The sequence below is a fragment of the Lacerta agilis genome, chromosome W (genome assembly GCF_009819535.1).
Source record: "Lacerta agilis isolate rLacAgi1 chromosome W, rLacAgi1.pri, whole genome shotgun sequence".
NCBI lineage: Eukaryota > Metazoa > Chordata > Lepidosauria > Squamata > Lacertidae > Lacerta > Lacerta agilis.
This window is the reverse complement of record NC_046330.1, coordinates 593677-612501: the sequence shown is the minus strand read 5'-3', so window position 1 is coordinate 612501 and position 18825 is coordinate 593677. Positions and strand designations below refer to the sequence as shown.

Below are 18825 nucleotides of genomic sequence, written 5' to 3'. Positions count from 1 at the left end.
GTTAGCGACAATGACGGGAAGAATGAGAGGTCAATTCAAACAAAAAACACAAAAAGAATGGGAAGTTTTTATTGATTATTTAAACCAGTACAGTAACATCAAAATCTCCTGGCAATAGGAAGGTGAAATCTGCGTAGGTACTGAATATCAACACATCATTAGAAAGAAGAAGAAGACTAGACTGGATGTAACAAGACCTGTGTGAGAAAAAAAAGGTTAAGATAAAGAAACAAAGAGCACGAACGGAAGTCCAATTTATGTATTTGTATATTGTATATTGTATTAGTGTTGTAAGTTGTAAAATTAATGTAGTTTTTTTATTCCTTTTCTTTTCTTTTTTCCCTTTCCCCTTTTGCTTCTTCCCCTTTTTTTCTTTCTTCCTCCCCCCCTTCCTTTTTCCCATCCCCTCCTAATCCCACTCTTTTTTTATCCTTTTTCGTTTGTCTTTTGACCCTCTTTTTAGGATTATTCTTTTAATATTGTTAAATTATGTACGGGTTGTATATAGAGGTGTGTGTGTTTCCTTTCTGTGTGTGTTTTGAAATTGTTATGTATTCTGTTGAGTTATGTGTATGATTTTGCTGTATAATAAAAAATTTTTTTAAAAAAATAGAGACAGCTGTAGCTCATAGGAAGCGTGGGAGTGAACCATCTTCTTAAGAAAGCTAACTGCCCTATTCCACAGCGTCTGCAACGATTGTGCTGGGCGCGTGGTTACTTTTGCTCATCTTGTTCCGGTGTTCCTGGTTCGTACCTGACTGACTTGGCTTGTTCTGACTTGGACTGTCTCTGACTTCGGCTTCTCTTGACCCCAATACTGATACCTGACTTCGGCTGGCTTCTGACCTGGACTGTTGACCTTGGCTTATCTCATCCTGACTGCTGCGCTGCAGCACACCAACTTGTTGGCGCCCTAACACCCTGTAAATTTTAGCTAATTTGAAATTAGGGAAGAATTCGGACAGCTGAAGGGCGCAACAAGGGAGTCCGTCTGACAGCGGTGAGGAAAATGGCGCAGGACAGAATGGCGCAGGAGTGATCTACGTTTTGGAAATCCTACAAAGTGAGTGATTGATTTATTAAAGACCTTTCTTTTATTGAGAAAGGCATTATATACTTAAATTGGATAGAGTGGAAGCTTATGGTGGTGGAGAAACCTCGGGATACCCCTGGTGAAGTCCCTGCCGAGAGGTTGTGGGGTAAAGATCGCCTGTACCTCAGCCCAGAACTTAAAAGTCTACCGGACAATAACTCAGAGTAACTCAGAAACAGAAGTGCTGTGGAAGGGGTAAAAACCCCATCCAGAGGGCACGGACTATAATTTATTCTCTACTCTGTCTCGGTTTGGTGTGGATGGCAGCGGGACGGCAGAGGGGTGGTTTTTTAAAACCGGCTTCCCCATTCGGGAGAGATCAGGAGGGAGTCCCCCCGTGAGTTAGGGGGGGACTGGAGAAAGTCGCTTGCCCCTGTCGGGGGGGGTGGATTACAAAGCCCATCGGGGTAGGATTATTTAGCAGATCTGGAGGATCGCAACTTCCAGTCGGGGGGTGTATTACAAAACCCATCGGGGCAGGATTATTTTGCAGATTTGGAACATCGCAATCCCCAGTCGGGGGGAGGATTACAAAGCCCATCGGGGCAGGAATACAATTTTAACGTTATTGACGGCTGAACAGTAAAAAGACGGACTTCTCTGTTTTGGATATTGACGCTTTGTGCTTGTAATTGTATCGCTGGGAGGATTACAGTAGCGGACTTTCCTCTTTCTACTTTCTTTCTTCATTTGTGTGTGGGAAAAGCAACAGTTATAGTGTAGCTTTCGCTCTGCAAAGAAACGAAAGTGATTAGAAGTGTGCAAAAGGCTGACACTGTCTGGCAAATATTGGTACTGCTGATCTTATTTTTGGTTTTAAATAGGAGCTCCCTCCAGTGGTCAAAATAAGAATTGAGAGGTTCTCCCTCTAGTGGAGAAACCTTGTTATTGCAGTTAGATTTAAAAATTTTAAAAAAAATGACAGGAAGAGATACAAAAAAGCCAACAACTCCATTAGATAGACGACCCTCCAGACAAGAGGAGGTAAAGGATTTGGAAGCATTATGGCAAAAAATTAAGGAGGAATTTAGGCAAAATGAACAATGGATGGAGAAAAAAATGGAAAATGTTCAGGAAACATTAGATAAAAAAATAGAGGGAGCAGTTGGAGAATTAAAAACTAAGATACAGGATCTGTCAGTGAAATCAAAAACAATGGAAGATTCATTGAAAAAGACACAGAAGGAGGTGAGAGCCACAAAGAAAGAGACGGAACAAGTGAAAGAGGAGGTGACACAAATGAACAAAACACAGGAAGAAATGTGGGGCAATTTGGCTATGATGGAGATGAGGCAAAAACAGATGAATTTGAAATAATTTAGAGGTATAGAAGAAGAATCAAATGAAGATATAAAGAAGAAATTAATTCAAGAATTGGCCAAATGGATGGATATGAAGGAAGAAGAGGTGGCTTACACAATTGCGAATGCTTTTAGAATTAAAGTGAGATCAGCAAAAGCTAAATCTAAGAAATTTCCAGGTGATTGTCTGGTTATGTTTAATTCTTTGGAGATGCGGAATGCCATTCTAAGATTGAGTTATACAAATAAACTAATAATAGATGGAAAACAAATAATTGTGTTTAAGGAGATCCCGACAAGATTGCTACGCAAAAGAGATGGATACAAACCATTGGTGGCACTACTTAAGAAGAAAGAAATTCAACACAGATGGGAATATCCGGAAGGGATCTCCTTTTACTACAAAGACAAAAGATTTAAACTGACAGACGCACTGGAAGTGAAAAAATTTACAAGACGCTATGAAGAAGATTTGGGAAAGACAGGAGCAGCCGGACCAGCACCAGGTAAAGGAAAAATTGATCAGGAAAAGAAGAAGAAGGAGGAGGAAGAGGAGGAGAAACTGGAAGAGTTAGGGGCGCATGGTGGCGTAGATGAAGAAGAAGAGGGTGAAGAAGAAGAAACTGAAGAGGAGGAGGAAGAGGAAGAAGAAGATATTGATAATAATAATACCAAACTTTAAAGGACCTTTACAACAGGAGAGGGAAAACAAAGGCTCTAAAAGTAATTTTTGTGGAATGTGAACGGTCTTAACGATAAGAATAAGAGAAATAGGATTGGACATGTGTTAAACAGAAGAAATTTGGACATAATTTGTCTTCAAGAAACTCACATCGCGAAAAAACATAGACATATTTTAATTAACAAAAAGCTAGGAAGAGAATTCGTTTCCTCCGATTCCTCGAAAAAGAGAGGAGTTGTGTTGTACATAAAAGAGAAGTTCGAACCAAAATTGATCTCAAAGGATGAGGAAGGAAGGATTTTAATTGTACAAATCATGCTGCAAGGTGAAAAATTGTTTGTGATCGGAATATATGCACCAAATGAAAATAAGGCAGAATTTTTCAAGGATCTGGAAGAGAGAATAATGGAACTGATGGATCAGAAATTGATAATGATGGGGGACTTCAATGGTGTAGTGATGCCAGAAATGGATAAGTCATTTGTAAAGAAGACGGTAAAAGAAGGTAAACTACCAAAATCCTTTTTTGATCTGACGGAGAATTTTGGATTGGTTGATATTTGGAGATTGAAACACCCAACTACAAAAGATTTTACTTTCTACTCAGAACCTAAACAAAGTTTTGGAAGAATTGATCATATCTGGATAACAAAAGAATTGATAGGTAGGGTGTTGAGATGTGAGATTACACCAAGAACTCTCTCAGATCACAATTCGATTAATTTAGAGTTAAAAGGAAAAGAGAAAAACCCCGTCAGATGGAGAATGAATGACAGTTTGTTTGATGATTCAGAAGTTGTGGCTAAGGCGAAACAAGAAATATTAGATTATTTTAACTTGAATTTACAGAAAGGAACCGGACTAGATGTGGTATGGGATGCGAGTAAGGCCGTAATGCGAGGATTCTTGATACAAAAGAATAGTCATCAAAGAAAACGAAAAGAGAAAAAGAAAGAGGAAATTTTGAATCAATTGATGATTTGTGAGAAGAAATTGATATTGAAACCGATGGATACGCAATTAAAACAGAATATAAAAATATTACAAACTCAGTTCTCCGTGCTGGTGAATCAAGAGACTGAGTGGAAAATTAAACAGATGAAACAAAAGAATTTCGAATCGGCAAACAAGACAGGAAAGCTATAGATGGATATTTCCAGTGGAGGCTAAGGCCTATAAGAGGCCCAACATGCCTGCAAAATGGCCGAAATATGCTGATATACTGCAACAAGAAGGCCAGAGCTTTAAGTTGAAGGGTTACGAACAATTGAAAGAGGACATTGCTGACTGGTTGCAGTACTACCAAATAAATGAAGTTTTTAAGTTGGACAGGAAATATGGCTTTCAATTAGAGAAATCTAAGTTGGAAACAGAACTAATTGAACCGAACTCTAAAAACCTTTCCAGAATGTACAATTTGTTGCTAGAGTGGCATACAAAAGATGAAATGGTTAAATCTGTAATGATTGAATGGGCAAAAGATGTGGGACATAATATCATGTTAGAGGATTGGGAGAAGCTGTGGAGGGAAGGTATCAAATTTACTGCATGCAATGTTTTAAGAGAGAATATTATGAAAATGATATATAGATGGTACTTAACACCAGTTAAATTAGCTAAGATGTATCAAGGATTGAGCAATGAATGTTGGAAATGTAAAAAAGCAGAAGGTACCTTCTATCACATGTGGTGGACGTGCCAAAAGATTAAGGACTTCTGGGAGAAAATTTACAATGAACTTTAAAAAATGTTGAAAAACACTTTTACTAAGAAACCAGAGGCCTTCCTGTTGGGCATAACCAACCATGAGATACCCAGAAAAGATAGTTTTTTCTTTATGTATGCCACAACAGCTGCTAGGATTTTGATTGCTAAAAACTGGAAAGGTGAAGAGCTCCCAACAGTAGAAGATTGGCAGATGAAGTTAATTGATTACATGGAACTCGCAGAACTGACCGCGAAACTCCGAGACCAGAGGGAGGAGAAGGTGCAGGAAGAGTGGAAGAAATTTAAAGAATATTTGAAACAACGTGAAAAGTTGGACATTTGAAGTGAAATCAGTGAACATAATAGGCGACAGCTGTACAATGTTAGGTTAAAAGAGGGCCTTTCTAAATGAGCAATGCAAAGAAATAGAGGAAAATAACAGAATGGGAAAAACCAGAGATCTGTTCAAGAAAATTGGAGATATGAAAGGAACATTTCGTACAAAGATTACCACAATTAAGGACAAAAGTGGAAAGGACCTAACAGAAGCAGAAGACATCAAGAAGAGGTGGCAAGAATACACAGAGGAACTATACCAGAAAGATATAGAGGTCTCATACACCCCAGGTAGTGTGGTTGCTGACCTTGAGCCAGACATCCTGGAGAGTGAAGTCAAATGGGCCTTAGAAAGCCTTGCTAACAACAAGGCCAGTGGAAGTGATGATATTCCAGCTGAACTATTTAAAATCCTAAAAGATGATGCTGTTAAGGTGCTACACTCAATATGCCAACAAGTTTGGAAAACTCAGCAGTGGCCAGAGGATTGGAGAAGATCAGTTTACATCCCAATCCCAAAGAAGGGCAGTGCCAAAGAATGCTCTAACTACCGCACAATTGCACTCATTTCACACGCTAGCAAGGTTATGCTTAAAATTCTACAAGGCAGGCTTAAGCAGTACGTGGACCGAGAACTCCCAGAAGTGCAAGCTGGATTTCGAAGGGGCAGAGGAACCAGAGACCAAATTGCAAACATGCGCTGGATTATGGAGAAAGCTAGAGAGTTCCAGAAAAACATCTACTTCTGCTTCATTGACTACGCAAAAGCATTTGACTGTGTCGACCACAGCAAACTATGGAAAGTTCTTAAAGAAATGGGAGTGCCTGATCACCTCATCCGTCTCCTGAGAAATCTGTATGTGGGACAAGAAGCTACAGTTAGAACTGGATATGGAATAACTGATTGGTTCAAAATTGGGAAAGGAGTACGACAAGGCTGTATATTGTCTCCCTGCTTATTTAACTTATATGCAGAATTCATCATGCGAAAGGCTGGGCTGGATGAATCCCAAACCGGAATTAAGATTGCCGGAAAAAATATCAACAACCTCAGATATGCTGATGATACAACCTTGATGGCAGAAAGTGAGGAGGAATTGAAGAACCTTTTAATGAAGGTGAAAGAGGAAAGCGCAAAATATGGTCTGAAGCTCAACATCAAAAAAACTAAGATCATGGCCACTGGTACCATCACCTCCTGGCAAATAGAAGGGGAAGAAATGGAGGCAGTGAGAGATTTCACTTTCTTGGGTTCCATGATCACTGCAGATGGTGACAGCAGTCACGAAATTAGAAGACGCCTGCTTCTTGGGAGAAAAGCAATGACAAACCTAGACAGCATCTTAAAAAGCAAAGACATCACCTTGCCGACAAAGGTCCGTATAGTTAAAGCTATGGTTTTCCCAGTAGTAATGTACGGAAGTGAGAGCTGGACCATCAAGAAGGCTGATCGCCGAAGAATTGATGCTTTTGAATTATGGTGCTGGAGGAGACTCTTGAGAGTCCCATGGACTGCAAGAAGATCAAACCTATCCATTCTCAAGGAAATCAGCCCTGAGTGCTCACTAGAAGGACAGATCCTGAAGTTGAGGCTCCAGTACTTTGGCCACCTCATGAGAAGAGAAGACTCCCTGGAAAAGACCCTGATGTTGGGAAAGATGGAGGGCACAAGGAGAAGGGGACGACAAAGGATGAGATGGTTGGACAGTATTCTCGAAGCTACTAACATGAGTTTGGCCAAACTGCGGGAGGCAGTGAAGGATAGGCGTGCCTGGCGTGCTCTGGTCCATGGGGTCACGAAGAGTCGGACACGACTGAACGACTGAACAACAACAACAAGATTGTGATTTTTTATATTAGATATTATGGTTATGAATAAGTTGATAGAGATAAGATAAAATGTTAGATCAGGATTAAGAATAATTGTTAATGAGTGTTAAAATAGTTACAAAGTTACTAAAGTAAATTTGAACTGAACGCAGAAGAGAGAACGTGAGGAAGTCCCCTAAGTAAGATTTGAAATAAGGTTAAAATAATTATATTGGTGTGTTCCTGTGGGGTATTAGGTATGTATTAGTTTTATTTGATTGTTATTTGTATTTTGTAGTGTGTTTGTATTTTATCTAGTATGTATGCTTTTTATTTGTTGTTTTGTGTGGAAATACCAATAAATTCTTTATTTAAAAAAAAAACATAACTAGGGGCTTCCAGATTTCACGATCCTGCCCCCATTACCATTTGCTGATCGCCATGGGACTTTTGGGGTTTGGGTTGGGTTTTTGGAAGATGCCTGTGCGTTAATTTGTTTTATGTGTGTGGATCAGTGCACGCTAACCAACGCACAGTCTTCGCAGTAGGGCTCTGTTCCGATGCCATGAAGTAATCACGACAAACCAGTAGATTCTTATCTGCTGCAGCCTTCATTCGCCTTCACAGCTGTTGTAACATACCGCTTGTTATCATCCACCTGTTCTGCCATTGAGAACTTCTTGGATCATGTTTTGTCTAGCTTCTTCCCTTTGACCTTACTGCCTTGGGTGACCCTGCTGGGAGTACGAGATTCCCAACAGCTTCGCTCACAAGGGTAATAGGAATGTGCAAGCCCACTCACCATGACAAGGTGATGATCCAGCGAGTGGAAAGTTCACATTATGCAGATAAGGTACCATATCATTAATAATAGAAGTTAAATATGGTGTCAAAGGCTGCTTTAAAGTCAATAAAGAAAGCATAAAGGGAAAATGTGCTATGAGAGGAGTATTTCTCGATTAGACATTTGAGTACTAAACACTGGTGAATGGTAGAACAGCCTTCCTTAAATCCAGCTTGTTCCTCTGCAAGTATGTTTTCCTGTTCCAGCCAGCCCTGAAATTTCCATTGCATACAATTTACTAATCACGCTGAGGCGGCTGATTGGCCTATAAGTGCTGTATTTTTCGCTCCATAAGACGCACCTAGTTTTTTTGAGGAGGAAAGGGGGAAAGCCCCCCTTTTTGAGGATCAGTTCAAAGTTGTGCATCTTCTTTTGGAAGAAGAAAAGCCCCATTTGCAAAAGGATCAGCTCAAAGTTGCTGTGCTGCTGCTTTTGCAAAGGAGAAAAGACCCATTTGCAAAACGGTCAGCTCAAAGTTGCTGTGCTGCTGCTTTTGCAAAGGAGAAAAGACCCATTTGCAAAAGGATCAGCTCAAAGTTGCTGTGCTGCTGCTTTTGCAAAAGAGAAAAGACACATTTGCAAAAGGATCAGCTCAAAGCCCTTTCTACAGTTTCCAGACAGATAAATCTAATCAGCCAGTCACATGTCGCTAGGGAAACCAACAGCCTCCTCTGCAGAAAGGGAGCCAACAACCTTATCTCTCTCCCTGATCTCTTGCTGATCAGCTGTAAAGCGGCAGCCTTTCGACACCCCCTTCTCTCTTTGTAAAAGAAAAAGCTCGGTCTTCTTTTGGTCCCTGGGGAATTCAGCTCCAGGGACCATGCATTCACTCCATAAGACACGCAGACATTTCCCCTTACTTTTTAGGAGGAAAAAAGTGTGTCTTATGGAGCGAAAAATACGGTAGCTGGATCATCATTCTTCCTTTTTTATATATTGGGACAATGATTGAAAGCCCCCCAACTTTGGGGATATGTATCAATGCAGGTGAATAGTGAAGCCAGGATAGGAGTTCAAAAATCCAAGGTGGTTTTGATGGCCTCAGCAGGAATTAAATCTTCTCCTGTTTTAGTTGGGCTATAAGGTTCTCAATTTCTGTTCTTGTCACGGGAGCCCACTTTGGAAGGTTTTCTATGTTTTGGATATTTTGGCAACTTCCATCAATGGTATCCCAACAAAAACAACAAAAACTTTAATGGGATGCAAACATTTCAAATGGTATTACAAACTTAAGAAAATGGATTAAAATTATTTATAAAGGACCTCTATACTCACATTTGCCTTAAATCTTCTGGCACATCAAGTTTGATCTTATGAAATGTATCCTTTGTTGTAGGTTTGTTGGGATTTGCAGATCTTAGGCGCTCAATTGTGACAATTTCATTGTAGGTAGCATCACAGGCTGCATATTCTATTACATAAAACTAATTAAAAAGGACAAAATTGTCTCAGACATTGTTAAACTGAGAAGTGATGTATGCTACAAGTGTACTCTGAAGGGGGTCTGTATTTTACTTTTGGGATAAACTTTTTTTTTTGCTTCAGTATATAAACTTACAGTTGAAATCAAAATTATTCAACCCCCATTGCAAATCAATTTTACTATCAAAATTTACAGACTTTCAGCTATTTGCAATGAGCAAATCAAACAAAAGCAATTGAAATAGCTCAACACAACAAATACTTCAAGTGGTTTCCCCCAATTCAGTTGAAATTGCAACTTATACCGGTTTCTCCAGTCTCACTATTATTTAACCCCCTGAACAGAATGTTTATCACTTTTCCTACCTGGGCAGTTATCTTTCCACAAGGGCAGACATTGATGCCAAAATCCAGCACTGTCTTAGCTCTGTGAGTGCAGCTTTCTCCTGATTGAAGTGCAGAGTGTTTGAGGACCGGAACATTTGCAGGGAAACCAAAATGCTTGTTTACAAAGCTACTGTACTACCAACGCTTGTGAAACGTGGACCACTTATAAACACCATCTCCAACTCCTCGAAAGATTCCATCAACAGTATCTCAAAAATAATAATTATATATACTGTATATACTGGAGTATAAGCCTAGTTTTTCAGCACATTTTTTGTGCTGAAAAAGCTGCCCTCGGCTTATACTTGAGTGAGGCGGGCGGTGGGGGGTGGCGAGAAAGAAGCCCTTTCTCTCCGCTCGTGTCGCCACCCGCTCTCCCCAGTCAACCATTCCTTAAGAAGCGTACAAGAACAGCGGTTCTTTACTCTCCCCAGGCAGCTTATTCCATTCCTGAGCTGCTCGCATAAATGCAAACTTGGCAAAGGAGGAAGAGGAAGGAGCAGCCCAAAGGGCTGCTTTCGGGCTGCTCGTTCCTCCTCCTCCTCCTCCAGAGCGGCAAAGGTGAACTGGCTTATACTCGAGTCAATAAGCTTTCCCAGGTTTTTGTGGGAAAATTAGGTGCCTCAGGTTTATATTCGGGTCGGCTTATATTCGGGTATATACGGTAATAATAATAATAAAAAAATAATAAAAATTTTATTTATACCCCACCCTTCCCAGCCAAAAAAACCGGGCTCAGGGCGGCTAACACCAATTAAAATCACAGCAAAAAACAAATACAATCAATTTAAAATAACAGATTAAAATACAAATTTAAAAATTCAATATTAAAACTGCAGTCTCAATTTCAATAACCCACCAATAAAAGAATGAAGCCTAAATATTAAACAGAAACCAACCCAAAGGCCAGGTGGAACAGCTCCATCTTGCAGGCCCTGCGGAAAGATGCCAAATCCCGCAGGGCCCTGGTCTCTTGTGATAGACTGTTCCACCAAGTCGGGGCCAATACTGAGAAGGCCCTGGCCCTAGTTGAGGCCAACCTAGCATCTTTGTTGCTCGGGACCTCCAAAAGATTGTTATTTGTGGACCTTAAGGTCCTACATGGGACATAACAGGAGAGGCGGTCCCTTAGGTACGAGGGTCCTAAGCCGCATAGGGCTTTAAAGGTCAAAACTAGCACCTTAAACCTGACCCTGTACTCCACCGGGAGCCAGTGCAGCTGGTAAAGCACTGGATGAATGTGGTCCCACGGCAAAGACCCGGTAAGGAGCCTCGCCGCGGCATTCTGCACCCGCTGGAATTTCTGGGTCAGCTTTAGGGGCAGCCCCGCGTAGAGCGAGTTACAATAATCAAGTCTGGAGGTGACCGTCGCATGGATCACTGTGGCCAGATCAGGGCGAGAGAGGTAGGGGGCCAACTGCTTAATACGGCGGAGATGGAAAAATGTCACCTTTGCTGTGGCTGCAACCTGTGCCTCCATGGAAAGAGAGGCATCGAAGGTTACACCCAAACTCTTGACAGAAGGCGCTGGCACTAATTGGGCCCCTGCAAGAGATGGGAGTTGGCCTCCCAACCCCATGTCGTCCCAACCCAGCCAGAGGACCTCTGTCTTCGAAGAGTTTAACTTCAACCGGCTCCCACGCATCCATGCAGCCACAGCCTCCAAGCACCTGGCCAGTGTGTCCGGGACCGAGTCAGGGTGGCCGTCCATCAACAGATAAAGCTGGGTGTCATCAGCATATTGATGACAGCCCAGCCCGAAACTCCGGACAATCTGAGCAAGAGGGCGCATAAAGATATTAAAAAGCATCGGGGAAAGGATTGTGCCCTGCGGAACTCCACACACCAAGGAGTGTCGCGGCGACAACTCCATCCCTAGCGCCACTCTCTGTCCCCGACCTGAGATAAAGGAGCGCAGCCATTGTCGGACTGTGCCCTGAATCCCCACATCGGCAAGGCGGTGGTCCAAAAGATCGTGGTCAACCATATCGAAGGCTGCTGACAAATCTAAAAGAATCAGCAGGCCCGAACCGCCTCGATCCAGCTGTCTACGGAGATCGTCTGTTAGCGCCACCAAAGCTGTCTCGGTCCCATAACCAGGGCGGAAGCCGGACTGAAATGGATCCAGAGCCAATGTTTCATCCAGAAATCCGCTAAGCTGTTCAGCAACCGCTCTCTCAATTACCTTACCCAGGTACGGAAGATTCGAAACTGGGCGGTAATTGGATAGATCTAAAGGATCTAAGGATGTTTTCTTTAAGAGCAGACGCACCACTGCCTCCTTCAATTCCTGTGGGAAAGTCCCCATGCCAAGGGACAAATTTATGATCTCACCCAGGGGGGCCCGTACCTCGTCTGGACACGCTCTAATCAGCCAAGACGGGCACGGGTCAAGGGGGCAAATGGTGGGCCTTCCAGCTCGGAGAAATCTGTCTACATCGGCAGGGAGTATCCGATCGAAGTGGTCCAATACTGGACCCGAGGACAGTCGAGGGGCCTCCAGTTCCATTATTGTATCCAAATTGGCAGGGAGGTCACGGTGGAGCAGCAAGACTTTCTCCGCAAAAAAGCTCGCAAATGCCTCACAGCTGTGAGTCAAATTTGTATTTAAATTTGGTTGTTCCTCAAGGGTTGTTAAAGACCTAATTATTCTAAAGAGTTGTGCTGGGCGAGAGCTAGTGGATGCAATGGAAGCTGAGAAGTAAGACTTCTTTGCCGCCTTCATTGCCATCTCATAGGTTTTCATAAGCATCCTATAAGATGTTCTTGAGGCTCCGTTGCGAGCACGCTGCCATACTTGCTCTAGCCGTCTGAGCTCCCGCTTCATTTTCCGGAGCTCCTCAGTAAACCAAGGGGTCCGGTTTCGGCGGGGTCGCAGAGGGCGCTTAGGTGCGATCTCATCAATGGCCGTCAAGAGTCGGTTATTCCAGTCTTCGACAAGGTCATCTAATGAGTCGCCGGGGGGGGGGCAGGGTCCTGCAAAGCCTGACGGAATCTATCTGGATCCATCAGCCTTCGCGGGCGAGCCAAAATAGGCTCGCCACCCGAGCAGGGGAGGAGCGGAAAGTCAATCTTGGCTCTCAGAGAGTAGTGATCAGACCATGGCACTTCCACAGAGGGGAGCATGATCACATCTATGCCAGCACCAAAGATCAAATCCAGTGTGTGGCCTGCTTGGTGTGTGGGGCCCAAAACAAACTGGGAGAGCCCTAGTGTCGCCATGGAGGTCACTAGGTCCAGAGCCTGTGAGGAGGGAGTGTCATCGGCATGGACGTTGAAGTCTCCCAAGACCAGTAGGTTTGGGAACTCCAAGGCCCAGCCCGCCACCACCTCCAACAGGTCTGACAGGGTGGCTGCTGGTACGCTGGGTGGTCGGTACACCAGCCAGACAGCCAAGCTCTCCTTGGAACCCCACACAAGACCAACACATTCAATACCGGAGATCGCCGGTACTGGCAGAGTTCTGAAAGAGCAACCCTCCCAGATTAACCATGCTACTCCTCCCCCCCGACCCACAGTCCGTGATTGGTGGAGGATGGAAAAACCTGAGGGTGCTATCTCACGTAGGGCGACTACTTCACCTTTCCGCACCCAGATCTCCGTCACGCAAGCCAGGTCAACCCCCAGCGAGACAAAGAAGTCACGCGTGGTGGCGGTTTTATTGCCAATGGACCTGGCATTGCACAGCACCAATGACGGAGGTGGATAATCCCTGCTCACTCTACCCTCGTCCTTCGGGATGGGGCGTAGATTGGAAGGGGTTCGAGCATTATTGCATCTCAAAGCCCTTCACCCGTAGTGATATCTAGCCCCACCGCCATACCTCCCTAGCCCTTCAATAGTGGGGATCCCAAGCTTCATGTTAGCCTCCCCAATAGGGGGGTGACAACTCGCTAGTAAATCATCTTTGGGCCAGTGGAGGGGTGAGTATTTGATAGGGTAAATATCCCTAGAAGAAAGACCCCCATCAGCCACATCCCAATGGGGCAGGTAGTCACATGATGACTTGCTGGTTGTCAATCCCTCTCTCCCTCCTGGAGAGAGTGAGGTGCTATTGATTCTGTCTGTAGTTGTGGGAATATTAATGAGACGTGGGCTGTGAAATGAGGATCGCTGGCCAACAAGGAACCAACTTCGGATTCAAGAGGACTGTCCATTCTATCTCGCCAGAAGGGTGATGGGGAAGGTCGATCCTTCTCACCAATTGTTAATGCATTAAACAAAGGACCAGGTTGAGTGTTGGATTTCTCCAGACTATCCATGGCAAGAAGTTCTTTAGGTATTGTTGTCGTGCAAATATCGGAGGCGCAGATTTCTTCTTCTTCTTCCATAATATTTGCAGAGGAAACAGGGAATTGCCCTGTTTTCTTACCATGGGGTAAAAGGGTGTTGGATGTTATTAAGTATTGAGCCCCAGGTACTACTGTCCTTATATTTTGCACAGAAACCTCAGTCCTTATATTCAATCGTCTCTCCTTCAAATCCTGTAGTTCTAGACTAACGGGATTCTTTTCTTCCATTGGGGAGTTTATATTTTTAGTATTGGACTTAACTTCCTTGTCCACATTCGCTTTGACTCTTTGCTGGGGATCAGTTGCTTCCTTGTATCATCCTTAAATACCCTCACTGGGCGGAGAAAATGAAACCACCATAGAGTATCCTTGATTTCCATAAGACGAGATGGGAGGGCTGATGTTCTGAAAGTCATAAATAGACGTGTAATATAACTTGTGAAGACAGGTGAACTAATGTCAGTGTACTGGAAGAAGCAAAGACCACCAGTATCAAAGCAATGATTCTTCAACATCAACTTCGTTGGACAGGTCATGTGGTTCAGATGCCTGATTATCGTCTTCCAAAGCAACTAGAATCATAGAGTTGGAAGAGACCACAAGGGCCATCCAGTCCAACCCCCTGCCAAGCAGGAAACACCATCAAAGCATTCCTGACAGATGGCTGTCAAGCCTCTGCTTAAAGACCTCCAAAGAAGGAGACTCCACCACACTCCTTGGTAGCAAATTCCACTGCCGAACAGCTCTCACTGTCAGGAAGTTCTTCCTAGTGTTTAGGTGGAATCTTCTTTCTTGTAGTTTGAATCCATTGCCCCGTGTCCGCTTCTCTGGAGCAGCAGAAAACAACCTTTCACCCTCCTCTAGATGACATCCTTTTATATATTTGAACATGGCTATCATATCACCCCTTAACCTTCTCTTCTCCAGGCTAAACATACCCAGCTCCCTAAGCCGTTCCTCATAAGGCATTGTTTCCAGGCCTTGGACCATTTTGGTTGCCCTCTTCTGGACACGTTCCAGCTTGTCAGTATCCTTCTTGAACTGTGGTGCCCAGAACTGGACACAGTATTCCAGGTGAGTTCTGACCAGAGCAGAATATAGTGGTACTATTACCTCCCTTGATCTAGACGCTACTCCTATTGATGCAGCCCAGAATTGCATTGGCTTTTTTAGCTGCTGCATCACACTGTCGACTCATGTCAAGTTTGGTCTACCAAGACTCCTAGATCCTTTTCACATGTACTGCTCTCAAGCCAGGTGTCACCCATCCTGTATTTGTGCGTTTCATTTTTTTGCCCAAGTGTAGTACTTTGCATTTCTCCTTGTTAAAATTCATCTTGTTTGCTCTGGCCCAGTTCTCTAATCTGTTATGGTCATTTTGAAGTGTGATCCTGTCCTCTGGGGTATTAGCCATCCCTCCTAATTTGGTGTCATCTGCAAACTTGATCAGGATGCCCTCAAGCCCATCATCCAAGTCATTGATGATGTTGAATAAGACTGGGCCCAAGACAGAACCCTGTGGCACCCCACTAGTCACATCTCTCCAGGATGAAGAGGAGCCATTGATGAGCACCCTTTGGGTTCGGTGCTCTATTCCCAACTTAAGAATGGAAAGCGAAATACCGGTTGACAGCGAAAGAGGATTAAAGATGCTCTCAATGCATATCTATTTTTAAAAATGCAGTATAAGCACAAAAAATTAGGAAACACTGGCCTACAAGCGCTCCAATTGGAGAACAGCCTTTACCAAAGGTGTCATGGCCTTTGAAGACTTTTGAACTCAGGACAAAAGGGAGAAACGTGCTCAGAGGAAGGCACTTTTGGCAAATCCTCACCATGATCAACTGCTACCAAGAAACCTGTTACCACTGTGGAAGGACATGCAGGTCCAGAATTGGCCTCCACAGTCACTTAGACATGCCACGTCCATGGAAGACAATCTTACTCGGCCACAAGTGATCTCCAAAGAAGAAGATTATTTAACCCCCTGAACAGAATCCCTCAGAACAGCACAAATACAACAGGTGTTGTCTCAAGCACACCTGATGCAACTAATCAAGAACTTCAGTAGTTGCACCAGGTGTGCTTGAGCTGGAACACATGAAATACCTGAGCTGGCTTGGGGGTTTGCTGAGTGTTACATTTGGCTGCATGTTAGAAATATGATTAAGACAAGAGAATGGTCCAAGAAGGTAAGGCAGGCTGGGAAAAACCCTCAGTGACTGCAGAAGAGCTGCAGCAAGACTTGGTGGCAGTGGGCACTGAGGTTTCAGTGAGCACAGTAAGGCACGTACTAAATGCAGAAGGTTTCCTTGCCAGAACTCCAAGACGTACACCACTACTCACTGGCGAGCGGAGCCGTTTGGCCGCCCAGAGCGGCAAACGCGGGGGCACCCCCCCCGGGGGTGGGGTGCTGCTCTGTCCGTGCGCCGTGATGTCACGATGCACGGACGGACTGCGCATGTGTGGGATGTCGTACATGCGCATTCCATCTGTGCTGCTGCTCCCGTGGCAACCTTACAAGCCGCCGAGTGGGGCTTCTTTACGGGGGGGGGGGGGCTCGGCTTGGGCGTCGCACCAAGTGTCACCCCCCTCCAGGGTGGCACCTGGGGCAGACCTCCCCCAACGCCCCCACCTTTCTCCACCCCTGCCACTACTGACCCAAAAGCACAAGAAAAGTTGGCTCCAGTATGCTCAAAAACATAAATAAGCCACATAAGTTTTGGGATTCTTTTTTGTGGAGTGATGAAACAAACTTGGAACTTTTTGGCCCCATGGATCAGCGCTATGTCTGGAGGAAGAAGAATGAAGCATACGCTGAAGAGAACACTGCCTACAGTGAAGCACGGTGGTGGCTCGGTGATGCTCTGGAGCTCCTTTGCATCCTCTGGCACTGGAAACATGCAGTATGTGGAAGGCAGGATGGATTCATTGAAATATCAGGAAATACTAGGAGGAAACATCATGGCATCTGTGAGGAAGCTGAAGCTTGGGTGTCATTGGACCTTCCAACAGGACAATGATCCCAAGCATACCTCAAATTCCACCAAGGCAGAAAAAGTCCTGGAAGGTTCTACAGTGGCCATCAGTGTCACCTGACTTGAACCCTATAGAAAATCTCTGGTGGGATTTGAAGAAGGCGGTTGCAGCACGCAAACCCAAGAATATTACTGAATTGGAGGCCATAGTTCATGAGGAATTGGGTAAGATTCCTCAGGAATGCTGCCGCTGTCTGGCTATGCATATCGTTTGAAGTAGGTCATAGCAGCAAAACACTGCACTACTAAGTACTAAAGATGCTTACCATGAAGGGGTTGAAGGGGTTGGAGAAGCCAGTATAAGTAGGAATTTCAGCTGAATTTGGGGAAACTACTTGAAGCATCCGTTGTGTTGAGCTATCGTATTTACTTGAGTCTAATGTGCACCTTTTTCTGCCAAATCACATTGCGAAAAATTTGGTGCACATGAGATTAGATGGAGGGCAGGCTCCTTTACCACCACCCGCCCTGCCCCGGCTCTGCATCATGCTGTTTGTCCTCAAGGGTAAGAGACAGACCATTCTGTTATTCAATGGCTATCTGGGCTGCTGCTCCCCCCCCAAAAAATACAACCCTGCTTTGAATCCCAAGTCCACACCATCACCATCCACTGTCTCCATGCTTCCTTACCCAGCACCCCTCACCGCAGACTTTGGTCTCTGTCAAACTTTAATGCACTTTCCCCCCAATAAGATCTTAAATGCAGAAGTTTGGGGTGATCCTAGCAACTATACATACACAGTCCATGTTTACTTAGAATCACAGAACCATAGAATTGTAGAGTTGGAAGGGACCCCAAGAGTCATCTAGCCCAACCCCCCGCAAGGCAGGAATCTCCACTAAACTAGGCTTTCTTTCACCTGCACCCCCCTTCATGCAATTAATAATAATAATAATAAATAATGGAAATTGTGAGAACGATCAGACACATACCAGAGAGTAAGTCCTACTGAACTCAGTGGGACTTACTTCTGAGTTGACATGAAAAGGCTTGCAGTTTAAGGCTCTAAACAATAAAATAAAAGAATAAACAATAAAAGAATAAATATTTCACAAGTTTCCTTAAAAATACTGGCTACTGAACCATTGCAATTAAAGTACATTGGCTGCATGTTCCTTCAAAAATATAGGAAGGGATAAATACAAAATGCTTCATCTGTCAGCATCACATTTCTTTCATTGCAGGTATTTTATTTTCAGTATAAACAGGACTCATTTTTGTAGCTGATTGTATACAGCAGTGCCCTCTTTAAGTATTCACATGCATTTTAGGGGGCTGGACTAGATGACCCGCAGGATCCTTTCCAACTGCACAATTGTATGATTCTATGAATATGTGAATACCAACCACAGAACAAGCCATTTACAGCAAGGACATTGGCTGGAAAGGAGGTGCCAGTGCTCCGTCAGCATCCTAGAGCCCTGCTGCCTCCTACACTCTGACATCCCCCCTCCCTCCCTCCCTAACCTGGGCTGTGGAAAGGAGGTGACAGGACTCTGTCAGCATCCCGAGCCCTGCTGCCGCCTCCTCAAACCCAGGCAGGCTTTGGGAAGGTGGTGGGGAAGATGCTCTGACCCCCTCAAAGCATCCCACCTCCCAAAGGCTTTAGGAAGGAGGTGCCAGCCCCCTCAGTACAAGTTGATGGGGGGGGAAGCACTGTTAAAAACAATGACAAAATAGTTCTGAGTAGGGTTGGGAGGAATTCATATGGATGTGGGGGGATTTCATCCTGTTCAAAAAGGGTGCACAATGTCTGAAAAACTAAAGCTATTAATTACAACTATGGAAATATAAAAAGGACCCACAAAACATTCAACTCTGTTATCCCAATATTATTACCTTTTAAAAACAAATTACAAGTGTTTCATCAGTATTGACAGTTTGCATGCATCAGCTCAGATGTTGATTAAACA

The 18825-nt window shown here is 44.0% G+C and overlaps 1 protein-coding gene across 3 annotated transcripts in view; it reads right to left on the bottom strand.

The window, feature by feature from the left end:
* Nucleotides 1-18825, bottom strand: part of LOC117039786 (synaptic functional regulator FMR1-like) — a 200134-nt gene that overhangs the window by 114145 nt on the left and 67164 nt on the right. For all 3 annotated transcript variants that reach the window (XM_033136983.1, XM_033136982.1, XM_033136984.1), the window contains exon 5: nt 9048-9196. In XM_033136983.1, the coding sequence (XP_032992874.1) occupies nt 9048-9196 (149 nt within the window). The remainder of the gene's footprint in view (nt 1-9047; nt 9197-18825) is intronic.